Genomic DNA, 18,327 nt, shown 5'->3' on the forward strand with positions numbered 1-18,327 from the left:
ACTTCCTCTCCTTCCCATCTTTTATTGTCAGTGTCTCTTTCACCATTTTTATCATTCTATATCTTCTCCAGCTTTCGTATTTCTTCTCACATTTCTTGTTTCCCCCTTTTCTTTTTTAATTCTGAATACCCTCGTTGAAAACATTTAATTATTTTCCCATTCCAGGTAATATCGGTTTTCACAATTCTTCCTTCATCCTTATTCCTTATTTACTGCTCTCCCTCCCTTTCTTTCCTATCCGTCTCTGAGTTTCATCAAGCCAGTTACACACATTCATCCTATGATTTCAGTTAGGTTGGCTAGATAGAAATGTAGGAGTCCTGTACCGGCCAGGTGTAAGACCACCAGTGTATGGAACATTGGTCTGTGACCAGTTATATCATGTCTGTGGAAGAGTGGGAGACATGAATGTCAGGGGTGGGTGATGGGTGAATGTTAAGGGTGGGTGATGGGTGGATGTTAGGGGTGGGTGATGGGTGGATGTTAGGGGTGGGTGATGGGTGGATGTTTGGGGTGGGTGATGGGTGAATGTTTGGGGTGGGTGATGGGTGAATGTTTGGGGTGGTTGATGGGTGAATGTTTGGGGTGGGTGATGGGTGAATGTTTGGGGTGAGTGGTGGATGTTAAGGGTGGGTGATGGGTGAATGATATGAACGGGTGATGGGTGGATGTTAAGGGTGGGTGATGGGTGAATGTTAGGGGTGGGTGATGGGTGAATGTTACCTGGAGTTTTACCTGGAGAGAGTTCCGGGGGTTAACGCCCCCGCGGCCCGGTCTGTGACCAGGCCTCCTTAGGTCAGTGTCCCAGGATGCGACCCACACCAGTCGACTAACACCCACGTACCCATTCTACTGATGGGGGACATAGACAACAGGTGGAAAGACAACACGTCCAATGTTTCTACTCTGGCTGGGAATCGAACCCAGGCCCTCGCCGTGTGAAGCGAGAGCGTTAACCACCAGGCCACCAGAGGGTGATGAGTGAATGTTAAGGATGGATGATGGGTGAGTGTTAGGAGTGGGTGATGGGTAAATGTTAGGGGTGAGTGATGGGTGAATGTTAAGGACGGGTGATGGGTGAATGTTAGGAGTGGGTGATGGGTGAATGTTAGGAGTGGGTGATGGGTGAATGTTAAGGATAGGTGATGGGTGAATGTTTTGGGTAGGTGATGGGTGAATGTTTTGGGTGGGTGATGGGTGAATATTTTAGGTGGGTGATAGGTGAATGTTTTGGGTGGGTGATGGGTGAATGTTTGGGGTGGGTGATGGTGAATGCTTGGGGTGGGTGATGGGTGAATGTTTGGGGCGGGTGATGGGTGAATGCTTGGGAAGAGTGATGGATGAATGCTTTGAGTGGGTGATGGGTGAATGTTTGGGTGGGTGATGGATGAATGTTTGGGGTGGGTGATGGGTGAATGCTTGGGAAGAGTGATGGGTGAATGTTTGAGGTGGATGATGGGTGAATGTTTGGGTGGGTGATGGATGAATGTTTGGGGTGGGTGATGGTGAATGCTTGGGGTGGGTGATGGGTGAATGTTTGGGGCGGGTGATGGGTGAATGTTTGGGGCGGGTGATGGGTGAATGCTTGGGAAGAGTGATGGGTGAATGTTTGAGGTGGATGATGGGTGAATGTTTGGGTGGGTGATGGATGAATGTTTGGGGTGGGTGATGGGTGAATGTTTGGGGGGGGTGATGGGTGATTGTTTGGGGTGGGTGATGGGTGAATGTTTGGGGTGGATGATGGGTGAATGTTTGGGGTGGGTGATGGGTGAATGTTTGGGGTGGGTGATGGATGAATGTTTGGGGTGGGTGATGGGTGATTGTTTGGGGTGGGTGATGGGTGATTGTTTGGGGTGGGTGATGGGTGAATGTTTGGGGTGGGTGATGGGTGATTGTTTGGGGTGGGTGATGGGTGAATGCTTGGGGTGGGTGATGGGTGAATGGTTGGGGTGGGTGATGGGTGAATGTTAGTGGTGGGCGATGGGTGAATGTTAGTTGGGGGTGATGGGTGAATGTTTGGGGTATGTGATGGGTGAATGTTTGGGGTGGGTTCTGGGTGAATGTTTTCGTTGGGTGATGGGTGAATGTTTAGGGTGGGTGATGGATGAATGTTTGGGGTGGATGATGGGTGAATTTTTTTTGGTTGGTGATGGGTGAATGTTAGTGGGTGATGGGTGAATGTTTGGGGTGGGTGATGGGTGAATGTTCGGGGTGGGTGATGGGTGAATGTTAGTGGGTGATGGGTGAATGTGTGGGGTGGGTGATGGGTGAATGTTCGGGGTGGGTGATGGGTGAATGTTAGTGGGTGATGGGTGAATGTTTGGGGTGGGTGATGGGTGAATGTTCGGGGTGGGTGATGGGTGAATGTTAGTGGGTGATGGGTGAATGTTTGGGGTGGGTGATGGGTGAATGTTCGGGGTTGGTGATGGGTGAATGTTTGGGGTGGGTGATGGGTGAATGTTCGGGGTGGGTGATGGGTGAATGTTAGTGGGTGATGGGTGAATGTTTGGGGTGGGTGATGGGTGAATGTTCGGGGTGGGTGATGGGTGAATGTTTGGGGTGGGTGATGGGTGAATGTTAGGGGTGGGTGATGGGTGAATGTTTTATGGTGAGTGATGGGTGAATGTTTGGGGTGGGTGATGGGTGAATGTTTGGGGTGGGTGATGGGTGAATGTTTGGGGTGAGTGATGGGTGAATGTTCGGGGTGGGTGAAGGGTGAATTTTTGGGGTTGGTGACGGGTGAATGTTAGTGGTTGGTGATGGGTGAATGTTTGGGGTGGTTGATGGGTGAATGTTCGGGGTGGGTGATGGGTGAATGTTTGGCGTGGGTGATGGGTGAATGTTTTATGGTGAGTGATGGGTGAATGTTTGGGGTGGGTGATGGGTGAATGTTTTATGGTGAGTGATGGGTGAATGTTTGGGGTGGGTGATGGGTGACTGTTTGGGGTGGGTGATGAGTGAATGTTTGGGGTTGGTGATGGGTGAATGTTAGTGGTGGGTGATGGGTGAATGTTTGGGGTATGTGATGGGTGAATGTTTGGGGTGGGTTATGAGTGAATTTTTTGGGTGGGTTATGGATGAATGTTTGGGGTGGGTGATAGGTGGATGTTTGGGGTGGGTGATGGATGAATGTTTGGGGTGGATGATGGGTGAATTTTTTGGGTTGGTGATGGGTGAATGTTAGTGGGTGATGGGTGAATGTTTTGGTTGGGTGATGGGTGAATGTTTAGGGTGGGTTATGGATGAATGTTTGGGGTGGATGATGGGTGAATTTTTTGGGTGGGTTATGGATGAATGTTTGGGGTGGGTGATAGGTGGATGTTTGGGGTGGGTGATGGGTGAATGTTTGGGGTGGGTGATGGATGAATGTTTGGGGTGGATGATGGGTGAATTTTTTGGGTTGGTGATGGGTGAATGTTAGTGGGTGATGGGTGAATGTTTGGGGTGGGTGATGGGTGAATGTTCGGGATGGGTGATGGGTGAATGTTTGGGGTGGGTGATGGGTGAATGTTTTGGGTGGGTGATGGGTGAATGTTTGGGGTGGGTGATGGGTGAATGTTTGGGGTGAGTGATGGGTGAATTTTTGGGGTGAGTGATGGGTGAATGTTTGGGGTGGGTGATGGGTGAATGTTTGGGGTGGGTGATGGGTGAATGTTTGGGGTGGGTGATGGGTGAATGTTTGGGGTGGGTGATGGGTGAATGTTTGGGGTGGGTGATGGGTGAATGTTTGGGGTGGGTGATGGGTGAATGTTTGGGGTGGGTGATGGGTGAATGTTTGGGGTGAGTGATGGGTGAATGTTTGGGGTGGGTGATGGGTGAATGTTTGGGGTGGGTGATGGGTGAATGTTTGGGGTGGGTGATGGGTGAATGGGGTGGGTGATGGGTGAAGGCAGTATATAAAATGCTATACATCTCAGATCTTTCTCTTCTATAAATTATCTTCTTTCTCTTTCTCTCTCTCTCTTCATTATTTATCCCCTGCCATCTCTGTAATCATTATTCTCCACCTGCCTCCTCTCCCTACGCAATTATCTTCTTTTTCTCCTTCCTTCCTTCCTTTCTTTACTGTCGACTTCCCCTCTTCGTCTCTTCCTCTTATTTCATTTTTTTTATGTTTTTTCCCCTTTGCTTTCTCCTACTCTTCCGTCAAAATTATCATTCTCTCACTTTTTTAGCATTTGTCTGTAATTTCTTACATCTCCTCTGCTGTCTACTCCTTTTATTTTCGTTATTTTTCTCTCCATCTTCTTGTCACGCAATGCTTTGTGTATTATATATATATATATATATATATATATATATATATATATATATATATATATATATATATATATATATATATATATATATATATTTTATTTTAACCTCGAACGAGTGGTACTGATCAATAACACTGTACTAGCCAAGGATTCGAACCCATCCCATACCCCCGGCCGGGATTGAACCCGCGGTCATAGAGTCTCAAAACTCCAGCCCGTCGCGTTAACCACTAGACCAGCTAGCCACAATAAGATTCATCCAACTAGGTATATTTCTACACCATAGGAAAGTTAGCACAGGCACCTCTGTGACCACAAATGCAAGTTTTTACAGACGAATCTCCAGCTAGCGTGGCCGTTACGTGTCATTACGATTTCTCGAGTCATTCGAACCCATGTTGTACCGGCCCGCCACTGTGAGCGAGAACCATACGACGCCGTAACCTACATGACTACCCAGTCCTACAAAAACCAAGCACCCAGTCAAGCTAGGTGTGTTACTCTTGGTCCGAAGACATACGGAGGTGGGGGAGCTTTCAAGCCCCCACATATATAATGTATGTGTGTGTGTGTGTGTGTGTGTGTGTGTGTGTGTGTGTGTGTGTGTGTGTGTGTGTGTGTGTGTGTGTGTGTGTGTGTGTGTGCGCGCGCGCGCGTGTTAATACACTGGCTGATTCCTGCCGAGTTAAGGTAACCCGTTAAAAAAGAAAAACTTTCATCATTCACTCCATCACTGTCTTGCCAGAGGCACGTCTACACTACAGTGAAAAAACAACAACACATCAACACGCCTCCTTCAGAGTGCCGGCACTGTACTCCTCACCTCCAGGACTCAAGTCTGGCTAACCAGTTTCCCTGAATCCCTTCATAAATGTTACTTTGCTCAAACTCTAACAGCAAGTCAAGTCATAAAAATCATTCTTCTCCACTCACTCCAGTCTAACACGATCATCACGTTTGCTGGAAATCCAAGACCTTTGCACACAAAACCTTTACCCTCTCCCTCTAATCTTCCCTAGGACGACCCTTACCCTGCTCTCCCTCCACTACAGATTTACATGCTTTCCAAGTCATTCTATTTTTTCCACCCTTTCTAAATGACCAAACCACGTCAACAACCATTCCTTTGCCCTCTGGATCATATTTCTAGAAACTCCAAACCTACTCCTAATCTCCAAGCATTATATTCACATCACACATTGCTCTCAGACACGACATTTCCACTGCCTCCAGCTTTCTCTTTGTTACAGCATTCACCACCCATGCTGCTTGCTGTCCGTCTTGTTGTGTAGAAGCTCACATCTCTCTGTCCTCGGAATGGAACCAAGTGAAGTACTTTGACAATGTTGGTATTGTACATAGCAATAAGGCCACCCACATCTCTCCTGTGTTGAAAATTCTGCTGAAATTACAAATCTGTTCAGGGTGGGCTCCAGCGAGAGATGAGTTTTTGCTCTGTTATGTACTCTGTTAAGAAGTCGCCGATGAGATGGGGGGTAGGTAATCCAAAAAAAAGTGGAGCATACTCAAGGTGTGAGCGTGTTTGTGCCTCGTACAGAATCTTGCAACCTCTACCGTCGAGCAGATGCGAGATACGTCAAAGTGCTTCAAGCTTCCTGGTTGCCTTGTTTATCAGGTTTACAACTGTGTTTTTCATGGTCAGTTTGGAGTCGAATTTTACCCCAAGTACATCAAATTCATCCACAGGTATCAACACTCTTCCATTCATATTTACCAGTACTCCAGCATTACTATCATGGTGCCTAGAGACCATCATTTGTGTTTTTTCAGGAGCAAATGTTACCTGCCTTTATTTACTCCAGGGTGGTGATTGATGTAGCGTAGAGCAGCTGGCATTTCCTTTCTTGGATAAGCAAATATCAGCGTGCAGTCATCTTCATATACATGGAATTCTGGGATGAGATGGAGGAGGTCATTGAAGTAGACATTCCATAACAATGGACCAAACACTCTTCGTCTTCGTCTCTCGGGAATTCGTTTATTGCCCTAATAACATTCGACACAAGAGACTTGTCCCTCCTGAGTGGAAAGGTCAGGCATGTTTTACCAAACAGGTGATTGTAAGAGCATCGGTGACTTGTTTTCGAGAGGTTATCTAGTTTTTTTTCAGCAGCCTGAGTACAACCTGCTTTGGGAATGTGAGGCAGAGTCATGACAGACGTTAATTTGATTGCTTACTTTAAGATATTTGTTGAGGTGTAGCCTGAAAGGATGTTGGCTGGGATGGACAATTGGTCATCGTTCTCTATGGAAAGAATCCAGGTGCTTAAAAAAAATGAGGGTTGTAGTTGTGTTTGTGGATTGAGCAAATTATGCTGAAATTCCTCTCTAGACTGCAGAGGCACATTTCACAGGAAGCAGGATTTCGTATATTCTACAACTCATTCATTCTGCTGTAAAAATTTACAATGCTTGTGAATGGTTACTACTCTCAGAGTACTGTTAGTGGTCAGAAGGATGGTAACTACCCTCATAGTACTGTTACTGGTCAGAAGGATGGTAACTACCCTCATAGTACTGTTACTGGTCAGAAGGATGGTAACTACCCTCATAGTACTGTTGCTGGTCAGAAGGATGGTAACTACCCTCAGAGTGCTGTTACTGGCCAGAGGAAATTATCTTCGTAATGTCTCACTGTTGAACACTATAAACCAGCACAGATACGGGTAATAAAACATCAATACTTTTACAACACACTAATTTGACGTATGACTCAAGCCAAATGAGAAACAATTACTTATTTCAATCTAACGTTGAACTATGACATTTGTGTGATGGAAATAGTTTCGAAAACCGACAAGATGAAGAATGACACGCTTGTGCAACATTTAATCTTCATTAAGGAAACGTTTCGCCAGCCAGTGGTTTCTTTAGTGCAATACAGACAAGAACGTTGGTAGATGAGAAGACGGTAAGCTTCTATGGAATGAAATTCATAGTGCGTCTGGATATGAACATGTTGGGTTAATGGGGGATTTAAACTTTTGACAAATTGGAGTATAGTGCTACGAACCAGAATTGGAGTAAAGTGCTACGAACCAGGATTGGAGTAAAGTGCTACGAACCAGGATTGGAGTAAAGTGCTACGAACCAGGATTGGAGTAAAGTGCTACGAACCAGAATTGGAGTAAAGTGCTACGAACCAGGATTGGAGTAAAGTGCTACGAACCAGGGAGTAAAGTGCTACGAACCAGGATTTGAGTAAAGTGCTACGAACCAGGATTGGAGTAAAGTGCTACGAACCAGGATTGGAGTAAAGTGCTACGAACCAGAATTGGAGTAAAGTGCTACGAACCAGGATTGGAGTAAAGTGCTACGAACCAGTATTGGAGTAAAGTGCTACGAACCAGGATTGGAGTAAAGTGCTACGAACCAGAATTGGAGTAAAGTGCTACGAACCAGGATTGGAGTAAAGTGCTACGAACCAGAATTGGAGTAAAGTGCTACGAACCAGGATTGGAGTAAAGTGCTACGAACCAGGATTGGAGTAAAGTGCTACGAACCAGGATTGGAGTAAAGTGCTACGAACCAGGATTGGAGTAAAGTGCTACGAACCAGGATTGGAGTAAAGTGCTACGAACCAGGATTGGAGTAAAGTGCTACGAACCAGGATTGGAGTAAAGTGCTACGAACCAGGATTGGAGTAAAGTGCTACGAACCAGGATTGGAGTAAAGTGCTACGAACCAGGATTGGAGTAAAGTGCTACGAACCAGGATTGGAGTAAAGTGCTACGAACCAGGATTGGAGTAAAGTGCTACGAACCAGGATTGGAGTAAAGTGCTACGAACCAGGAGAGTAAAGGAGGATTGGAGTAAAGTGCTACGAACCAGGATTGGAGTAAAGTGCTACGAACCAGGATTGGAGTAAAGTGCTACGAACCAGGATTGGAGTAAAGTGCTACGAACCAGGATTGGAGTAAAGTGCTACGAACCAGGATCGGAGTTAAGTGCTACGAACCAGGATCGGAGTAAAGTGCTACGAACCAGGATTGGAGTAAAGTGCTACGAACCAGGATTGGAGTAAAGTGCTACGAACCAGGATTGGAGTAAAGTGCTACGAACCAGGATTGGAGTAAAGTGCTACGAACCAGGATTGGAGTAAAGTGCTACGAACCAGGATTGGAGTAAAGTGCTACGAACCAGGATTGGAGTAAAGTGCTACGAACCAGGATTGGAGTAAAGTGCTACGAACCAGGATTGGAGTAAAGTGCTACGAACCAGGATTGGAGTAAAGTGCTACGAACCAGGATTGGAGTAAAGTGCTACGAACCAGGATTGGAGTAAAGTGCTACGAACCAGGATTGGAGTAAAGTGCTACGAACCAGGATTGGAGTAAAGTGCTACGAACCAGGATTGGAGTAAAGTGCTACGAACCAGGATTGGAGTAAAGTGCTACGAACCAGGATTGGAGTAAAGTGCTACGAACCAGGATCGGAGTAAAGTGCTACGAACCAGGATTGGAGTAAAGTGCTACAAACCAAGATTGGAGTAAAGTGCTACGAACCAGGATTGGAGTAAAGTGCTACGAACCAGGATTGGAGTAAAGTGCTACGAACCAGGATTGGAGTAAAGTGCTACGAACCAGGATTGGAGTAAAGTGCTACGAACCAGGATTGGAGTAAAGTGCTACGAACCAGGATTGGAGTAAAGTGCTACGAACCAGGATTGGAGTAAAGTGCTACAAACCAGGATTGAAGTAAAGTGCTACGAACCAGGATTGGAGTAAAGTGCTACGAACCAGGATTGGAGTAAAGTGCTACGAACCAGGATTGGAGTAAAGTGCTACGAACCAGGATTGGAGTAAAGTGCTACGAACCAGGATTGTTTTGAAAAGCTTATAACCGAACCAACTAGAAGAAATAACCTGCTTTACCTGGTTATTACTAAGAAATCACTACTTAATAATCTTGAGGTTAACCATGAGCTTGAGGAAAAAGATGACTGTGAATGGGAGAAAAATATTTAGGAATTTTGGTTGGCAGTAATGTGTGTATAAAATAAAAAACAGAAGTTCTCGTGTTATTTTTCAACTATTTATCGTTTATTATTGCTCTGGTGGCCTGGCGGTTAACGCTCTCGCTTCACACGGTGAGGGCCTGGGTTCGATTCCCAGCCAGAGTAGAAACATTGGACGTGTTTCTTTCCACCTGTTGTCTATGTTCCCCATCAGTAAAATGGGTACTTGGGTGTTAGTCGACTGGTGTGGGTCGCATCCTGGGACACTGACCTAAGGAGGCCTGGTCACAGACCGGGCCGCGGGGGCGTTGACCCCCGGAACTCTCTCCAGGTAAACTCCAGGTAAACTTCTTGGTCACTGTATTACAGGATAGACATTAATACGCTGGAAAACCTAGAAAGAAGGATGACAAAGTTGATCCCATGTATCAGAAATTTTATGTGAATAGACTGAGGGAACCGAGTCTGCACTCTCTAGAAAGGCACAGAATTAGGGGGAATATGATTGAGGTGTATCAGTAGAAAACAGGAATAAATAAAGGGGATGCAAATAACGTGCTGAAAGCATCTAACCAATACAGGAGTCACAGCAATGGTTTCAAGCTGGAAAAAATTGGATTTAGAAGGGATATAGGAAAGCACTGGTTTGGCAATAGAGTTGTGGATGAGTGGAACAAACTCCCGAGTACAGTTATTGAAGGTGAAACCTCGTGTAACTTTAAAAATAGTTCGGAAAAGTATATGAGTGGGCGTGGGTCAGTGAGAGCTTATCCTGCTAGGTTGGGCCAGTAGGCCTGTTGCAGTTCTCTTTGACCTGCCTAGCATGGCCCATTAGGCCTGCTGAAGTGCTCCTCCTCAAGTTGTGTAACATCAGTCTGTAGTATATGCTGTACATTTCTCAATATTTATGGACTGAACGCATCTACTCCAAGTTGAGGGACTGATTACTCCAAACTCCTCATCTTCTATCGTTCCTCTCTATAATGGACTGAAGAAGCCACTGGCTGGCGGAACGTTTTCACAGTAAAGATTCTCAGATGTTGCACAAGTATCTCGTTCCTCAACTATAACAACTATAACAACTGCCAGAGAACGAATGAGAGGGTAATTATTCTTCTAAAATCAGAGCCTTTTAAAAACATTTTCCAGTACCGTGACTAGAATAGATAAACAACAACGACAACAACAACAACTGAAACAACTACAACAACTACAACAACTACTACTACTACCACCACCACCTCTACCACTATCATAACATCTTCCTCCTCTCGTTCTCCCAACTCCATCCCACATCAATATATACTGGCGTCCTTCCTTTCGTGCTTGTGTGTGACTAATGATCCATGTCGAACCGAAGCGTTGTTATAAGCTTCATTCTCCTATGTGAAGGTTATTTGTGTATAGCTGATCTACAGATCAATGGCTGTGCTTTCGGTCCACAGCACGGACCATCGTCTTGCTAGTGAGCCAGGAAAAAGTGAAGCCACGTCATTGGTTTCCTTTCGTAGATAAACTCTCGTAAATCCTTACTAATTTCTGCAATACTTAATCAGACTACCTAAAATAAATATATTAATATTTTTAAAACTTTTAATATTTGATGACAGTTGTCTGAACCAGAGCACAACCAACAAAACACATCAACCACAACTACAGCAACCACAACACACACAATTACAACCACAATCACATCTACAACCACCACAACAAATAACACAATTATCATCCAATGTAACCAGTTTGTGATAGCCCGGTGACTTGTTTGGTTTTAATCTATGCTTCAATCCGAGGACCATATCATGAGTGACTTTTATCTTGCATAATTTATATCTGATCTAATTGCTATTAGGAATATACGTAGATAGGAAAATGCTTTTCAATATATCACCTTGGCACCCACGTCCTCATGGTTCCAGCCAACCTCACGACAATCCTAAGTCAGGGTACCCATAACCTGCTTCCAAATGACCCTTTAGGGGGCACAAAATGTGCAGTGTGATAAACAGGGATGTTAAATTTGTTATTGTAATAACATATATGTGATTTGTGATGGATTTCTCCACTCTCTTGTTGCCACCTCCCTAGTTAGGAACGATGCGAACTTTGTTGAATTAGGCATAAGAATTAACAACCGGGAGTCTACACTCCAAACTGAATTATTTGTAGTCCTGATGGCGCTAAATCTAACTTATGACACTGAGCTTAACTATCATGTTACTGATTCCATGTTATCACTGGAGGTTCATCACTTACATAATAACTAACAATATGCTCATTGGAGAAGCCAGGTATGGATACGCATAAATCCGGGAAGAATAATTAATACATAATTGTTATGGATCTCATCACACATTGGATTTTTTCATGATACAGTTGATATGATAGCTAAAGAAAGAGTACCTTGAAGGATAATACAGAAAATAACTTTGGTGTATTCGCTTCAAGCATTAGGAATATTATCAGTTGCTCCACTGTCTGAACGTTTTCCTGAAATACAGTGATAAATCTTGCCCTGGCGTCCCTAGTACTGAATTTTTTTTTGTCTCCCCTCCCCACACATACCATACCTACGTCTTTCAACAGTTTAAAATCTTATACCAGTCAACAACAGCCCCGTCGACAAATATTACCATCCCTGCCCGGGTAAGATGCACCTCATTCCTTACATACGTATTATATTAGCCATAGAAATCATTCCAGGTGTTACAGAATGGAATTGGATGTTATTTACATAATTTGTGTATCTAGCAATATACACCAATTGATCTAAACGTTTATTCACTCTCACCTCTCTCACAGGCATAATGTGAAACATGATCGTGATCACATCATCATAAATGGTTATAACTCTGACCGTAATTATTAAAGAGGTGGACCGGTAAGCCAGCGGAAGGCCTCGGTCAGATGACCAAAAGCTCCAATGGCTCAGCCTCTGAAAGCACAATAATCCGCCTCACAGCTCACATAACTAGTCAGGTTAACAAACTGTAACACTGCACACAAATATCTACGGTAACAGTTAGGAGTGAGAAACTGCCTCGCCATTAGTGGACAGAGGATCAAACCTCACAGTTACTTGCGCTAAAGGACCCACAAGAGTTTAGCGCTTTACATATTAAAAATCATTTTATACTATAAAACACAGCCGCTCTTGACCAGTGACCTGACCTAACTTAGCCACTGATCTCCGGTAGGGTGTGGAGGACACTTGAAGGGTGTGGAGGACACTTGAAGGGTGTGGAGGACACTTGAAGGATGTGGAGGACACTTGAAGGGTGTGGAGGACACTTGAAGGGTGTGGAGGACACTTGAAGGGTGTGGAGGACACTTGAAGGATGTGGAGGACACTTGAAGGGTGTGGAGGACACTTGAAGGATGTGGAGGACACTTGAAGGATGTGGAGGACACTTGAAGGGTGTGGAGGACACTTGAAGGGTGTGGAGGACACTTGAAGGGTGTGGAGGACACTTGAAGGATGTGGAGGACACTTGAAGGGTGTGGAGGACACTTGAAGGGTGTGGAGGACACTTGAAGGAGGTGGAGGACACTTGAAGGAGGAGGAGGACACTTGAAGGAGGTGGAGAACACTTGAAGGGTGTGGAGGACACTTGAAGGGTGTGGAGAACACTTGAAGGGTGTGGAGGACACTTGAAGGGTGTGGAGGACACTTGAAGGATGTGGAGGACACTTGAAGGATGTGGAGGACACTTGAAAGTTGTGGAGGACACTTGAAAGTTGTGGAGGACACTTGAAGGGTGTGGAGGACACTTGAAGGATGTGGAGGACACTTGAAGGATGTGGAGGACACTTGAAGGATGTAGAGGACACTTGAAGGATGTGGAGAACACTTGAAGAACACTTGAAGGGACACTTGAAGGGTGTGAAGGACACTTGAAGGGTGTGGAGGACACTTGAAGGGTGTGGAGAACACTTGAAGGATGTGGAGAACACTTGAAGGGTGTGGAGAACACTTGAAGGGTGTGGAGGACACTTGAAGGGTGTGGAGGACACTTGAAGGGTGTGGAGGACACTTGAAGGGTGTGGAGAACACTTGAAGGATGTGGAGAACACTTGAAGGATGTGGAGAACACTTGAAGGGTGTGGAGGACACTTGAAGGGTGTGGAGAACACTTGAAGGGTGTGGAGAACACTTGAAGGATGTGGAGGACACTTGAAGGATGTGGAGGACACTTGAAGGGTGTGGAGGGTACTCGGAGGGTGTGGAGAGACACTTGAAGGGTGTGGAGGACACTTGAAAAGTACTTGAAGAACACTTGAGATGTAGAGGACACTTGAAGGATGTGGAGGGTACTTGAAGGATGTAGAGGACACTTGAAGGATGTGGAGTACTTGAACGGATGTGGAGGGTACTTGAACGGCGTGGAGGGTACTTGAAGGGTGTAGAGAACTTGAAGAGTGTGACACTTGAAGGGGTACTTGAAGGGTGTGGAGGACACTTGAAGGGTGTAGAGAACACTTGAAGAGTGTGGAGGACACTTGAAGGGTGTGGAGGACATTTGAAGGGTGTGGAGGACACTTGAAGGGTGTGGAGGACATTTGAAGGGTGTGGAGGACATTTGAAGGGTGTGGAGGACACTTGAAGGGTGTGGAGGACATTTGAAGGGTGTGGAGGACACTTGAAAGTTGTGGAGGACACTTGAAGGGTGTGCAGGACACTTGAAGGATGTGGAGGACACTTGAAGGATGTGGAGGACACTTGAAGGATGTGGAGGGTACTCGAAGGATGTGGAGGGTACTCGTAGGATGTGGAGGGTACTCGAAGGATGTGGAGGGTACTCGGAGGGTGTGGAGAGTTCTTGAAAGGTGTGGAAAGTACTTGAAGAAAGAGTGTAGAGGGTACTTGAAGGGTGTGGAGGGTACTTGAAGGGTGTGGAGGGTACTTGAACGGCGTGGAGGGTACTTGAACGGCGTGGAGGGTACTTGAAGGAAGGGTGTGGAAGGTACTTGAAGGGTGTGGACGGCAGTTGAAGGAAGGGTGTGAAGGGTATTTGAAGGGTTTGGATGGCACTTGGAGGAAGGGTGTGGAGGGTACTCGAAGGAAGGGTGTGGAGGGTACTCGAAGGAAGGGTGTGGAGGGTACTCGAAGGAAGGGTGTGGAGGGTGCTCGAAGGGTGTGGAGGATGCTCAAAGGAAGGGTGTGGAGGGTGCTCAAAGGAAGGGTGTGGAGGGTGCTCAAAGGAAGGGTGTGGAGGGTATCTGAAGGGTGTGGATGGTATTTGAAGGTGTGGAGAGTACCTGAAGAGAATGCTAGCAATAATACATAATACGTAGTGTTCTACACAGAACACGGTGTTCTTACCGTGTTCTCGCCAACGTTGTGAGCGTAGCAGTGAAGAACAGCCGTGGTTCCCACCTGGGACCTCAGCTCCGTGTTGTTCTGCTGTGAGAACACGGTGGAGGGCCCTGGGTACATACCCACTGGGTAGGTACCCATCTCTGCGGCCTCCTGCGCCTGCCCTACCAGCGTGGTTGAGGGCGGCGCCGCGCTGGCCGGCGGCGCTGTGACACGGAGAGACGGAACACTGTTAGATTACGTTAATTTTCATTAATATCAGAAATTATACATTACACTCAGTATTAACGCTTTTTATAATAATAATAATAATAATAATAATAATAATAATAATAATAAACAATTTTTATGATAATTACAATGATAAAAATAATTAATAATGATAATAATATTTTAACACGTGCCATCTCTCACCATAGATGGGTGACCCGAAAAAGAAGAAGCGCTTTCCCCATTGCTCTTTTAACCACTGTTTCAAGAAGCTCGCTGATTTCAAAGATCAGTTGACTCTCAAAACTACAAGGTCCCCAGCCCTCTTTCAGAGTGCAGACACTGTTCTTTCCACCTCCAGGACTCGAGTCCGGCTAACCAATTTCCCTGAATTACTTCATAAATGTTACCTTGCTCACACTCCAACAGCACTTCAGGTCATGTAAACTTGGTTCCCCTCACTCCTTTCTAATGAGGTCACTCAAGCCTGCAGGATGTCTAAGCTTGTAGCACTTAAAGCATTCTTTACCCCCCCGTTCCTCACAATCATCCTGGAACGACCCCTTTCACTCCTCTCCTCCCCCGATTACTACACTCTTTTAGTCATCCTATTTCATTTCAGCCTCTCTAAATGTACAAACCTCCTCTAAAATCCATGCACTTTCTTATAATACTCACATCTCTACCTTCAGCCTTCTCCTCGCTACAACGTTTAAAACCCATGCTTCAAACCCATTCATCAGTGGCATAAACAAAGCACAGTGCCGTGACTGGAAGAATACACACACAATCTGCACACAGAATGAGTCTTATGACGACGTTTCGGTCCGACTTGGAATATTAATTAGCCACACAGAGAAACGTGAAGGGGAGGGAGCCAGTATAAAAGAGAGACTAGGGATGGGAGAGGTAGAACTGGAGGAGTATTAAAACTGTTGTAGGAGTTGTAGTTAATGATTCCCTTCCATTTATAAATTTCTCTCTCATGTTTGGTTTATTTGTGTATCGTAGAACAGTGTTGGTACCTCTAAACTCTGGTAAATTTCCTTTTCTTTTCTCCGTGGAAAAAATATTTGTCCCTATAGATGCCTTAGTGCACCACCCAGTTTATTTTTTTTACATCTGTTCTATAGGTTCATCTCATCTACCACAGTCAATAGACATGTGCATTCCCAAACATCTCAACAGATTTACTTCTTCCATACTCCCTTCTTCCCATTTATCTAATATTTCATTGCCTAGATTTTTGTTACATCACCTTGCTCTTTCCTAAGTTCACCTTTAATTTCCTAATAATTTTTAACACTATGGCTGTCTGCCAAAGTTCAGATGCCAACAGCAATAAAATGATAATCCGACATTATTAAGAAGATTATTTAAGCTCCTAGTTTTATGAGAGCCTAAGGCCTCCTCTGTCAGCTCACAAACTGAGGTGTGGCTGGTCATGTGCACTCTGTGGCAACTATAGATACATCCTTCTAGGACTAGGTACGACCCACCATTGCCCTTAGAACGGCCTGAATTCTTTCTTGGCATGGATTCAATCAGGTGCTGGAAACATTCCTTCGAGATCCTGGTTTATGTTGGCATAACAGCATCACAGAGTTGTTGCAGATTTGTCAGTTGCACATTAATGCTGTGAATCTCCTGTTACACTATATTGCAAAGGCTTACCCCAAATTCTGGCTCTACCATGTGTGTGTCAAGCAGAAACGAGATTCCTTAGACCAAGCGACATTTTTCCCAACTTCAACTGTTCAGTTTTGGTGAGCCTATACCCACTGAAGCCTTAGTTTCCTGTTTTTGTCTGATAGGAGTGGAACCTGTGTGGCCTTCTGTTGTTTCCCATCCTCATCAAGGTTCGAAGTGTTGTGCATTCATAGATGCTCTTCTGCAGAACACTGTTGTAATGTGTCGAGTTAATGTCGCCTTCTTGTTAGTTTGAACCATTCTGGACATTCTCCTCTGACCTCTCACATTAACAAGGCGATTTTGTCCACAAAACTGCCGCTCTGTAAACTCTGAGACACTGGTCTGGTTCAATGGTCCTAACCACTGATCTGGTCCAATGGTCCTAACCACTGATCTGGTCCAATGGTCCTAACCACTGATCTGGTCCAATGGTCCTAACCACTGATCTGGTCCAATGGTCCTAACCACTGATCTGGTCCAATGGTCTGGCCTACTGAGTGACGAAACTTAGTAATAATGATGATATCCTAGTGTTGCACAAATGTAATGAACAAGGACTTGCCTAGTATGGTCTAGGCTCACCGACGTCCTTGTGTCATCTGATGGCAATCTTTTGGCTGGGAACGATTATTTTGGCGAGAATTCTGTAGAAACAAAGCTCCTATAAACTTTGCTTGGAAAGGTTTGAAACTGAGGTCTTCCTGGCTTCAAGGCACCAACATGTAAGTAAATCACTTTGTAGATAAACGGTTCAGTGATCAGATCAAGATTGATGGACTGATTACATAGACTCCAGGTTGAGGGACTGATTACCTTAAACTCCTTCTGATCTTCGCTACTGTTCTTTGTATAGGACTGATGAAGCCACTGTATGGCGAAACGTTTCCTCAATAAAGATACCCAAGTGTTGCACATGTGTAATTTTTAAATCACTTTCTTTGATAATAACGTCTGCTTCTCTCACCTTATGATGTGACTATGTGCTACGATGTTGGAATTGTGTGTTATTTATATGTCTCTGTCGGCAGAATTTGTTTTCTAACACGCTGGTCCATAGTTCTGGATGCTTCACCTACACAGACCTTCCCGCATCCTCTGCAAGGAAGCCTATACACACCAGCACCGGTTTCTGTGGTGTTGGTTGGATTCTAACCAAGTTGCTGGTGGTGGCCCTTGAATTGATTGTTAGAGACCCGATATGTTGCTGACTTTAAGAAAAGAAATTGCAACACAGCTGCACACTGGACCTCTTGGGAGCCAGCAAATTTTATATTAAGTTGGTGGAACTGCGAGTAACCCGTGGGGGATAAAAAGCACAAAGTGTTTTGGGATGACCATAGACCTCACTTCTTCACTGAGCACCTCTACAACATTCCTGCTGTACCGATTGCTATTAAGTGGCTATGTTATGACGAGACATATTGGTCTTCACCAACAGACTCATTGTAGACATCTTCAACACTAACAGCATCGTCGAAGCTAGGAAACTGGAAGCATACAATATCTTGGCCACTGTTCTTCAGACTGTACTAGCAAACCGACTTCAGTTGCATCATATCAACGTTCGTTTAGGATTTATTATTATAATCAAAAAGAAGCGCTAAGCCACAAGGGCTATACAGCGCTGCAGGGTAGGGAAGGAAGCAAGGGAATTGGATGGCAGAAGGGAGGGGGGATGATCAGCAGGTTACAGAAAACAGCGGGGCAGGGGATAGTACGGGGGTAGAGGGTAGCAAGAGATTCAAGTAGAAAGGGCTGAAAGTATCAGAATTTGTGAAGTAAGTCAGTCGTTGTCAAAAAGTCAATGAGAGAGTCCGGATGAAAGGTGGGTCCATCAGCGAGAAGGGAAGGTAAAGAGAGAGCAGCGGGGCG

At 45.2% G+C, this 18,327-nt stretch overlaps 1 protein-coding gene across 2 annotated transcripts in view; it reads right to left on the reverse strand.

Moving 5' to 3' along the window:
* The window catches only part of LOC128704430 (uncharacterized), an 877,988-nt gene that overhangs the window by 113,214 nt on the left and 746,447 nt on the right, over positions 1 to 18,327 (reverse strand). For both annotated transcript variants that reach the window (XM_070102913.1, XM_070102912.1), the window contains one exon: positions 14,560 to 14,759. In XM_070102913.1, the coding sequence (XP_069959014.1) occupies positions 14,560 to 14,759 (200 nt within the window). The remainder of the gene's footprint in view (positions 1 to 14,559; positions 14,760 to 18,327) is intronic.

This window comes from Cherax quadricarinatus, chromosome 84, assembly GCF_038502225.1.
Source record: "Cherax quadricarinatus isolate ZL_2023a chromosome 84, ASM3850222v1, whole genome shotgun sequence".
NCBI classification, from domain to species: domain Eukaryota; kingdom Metazoa; phylum Arthropoda; class Malacostraca; order Decapoda; family Parastacidae; genus Cherax; species Cherax quadricarinatus.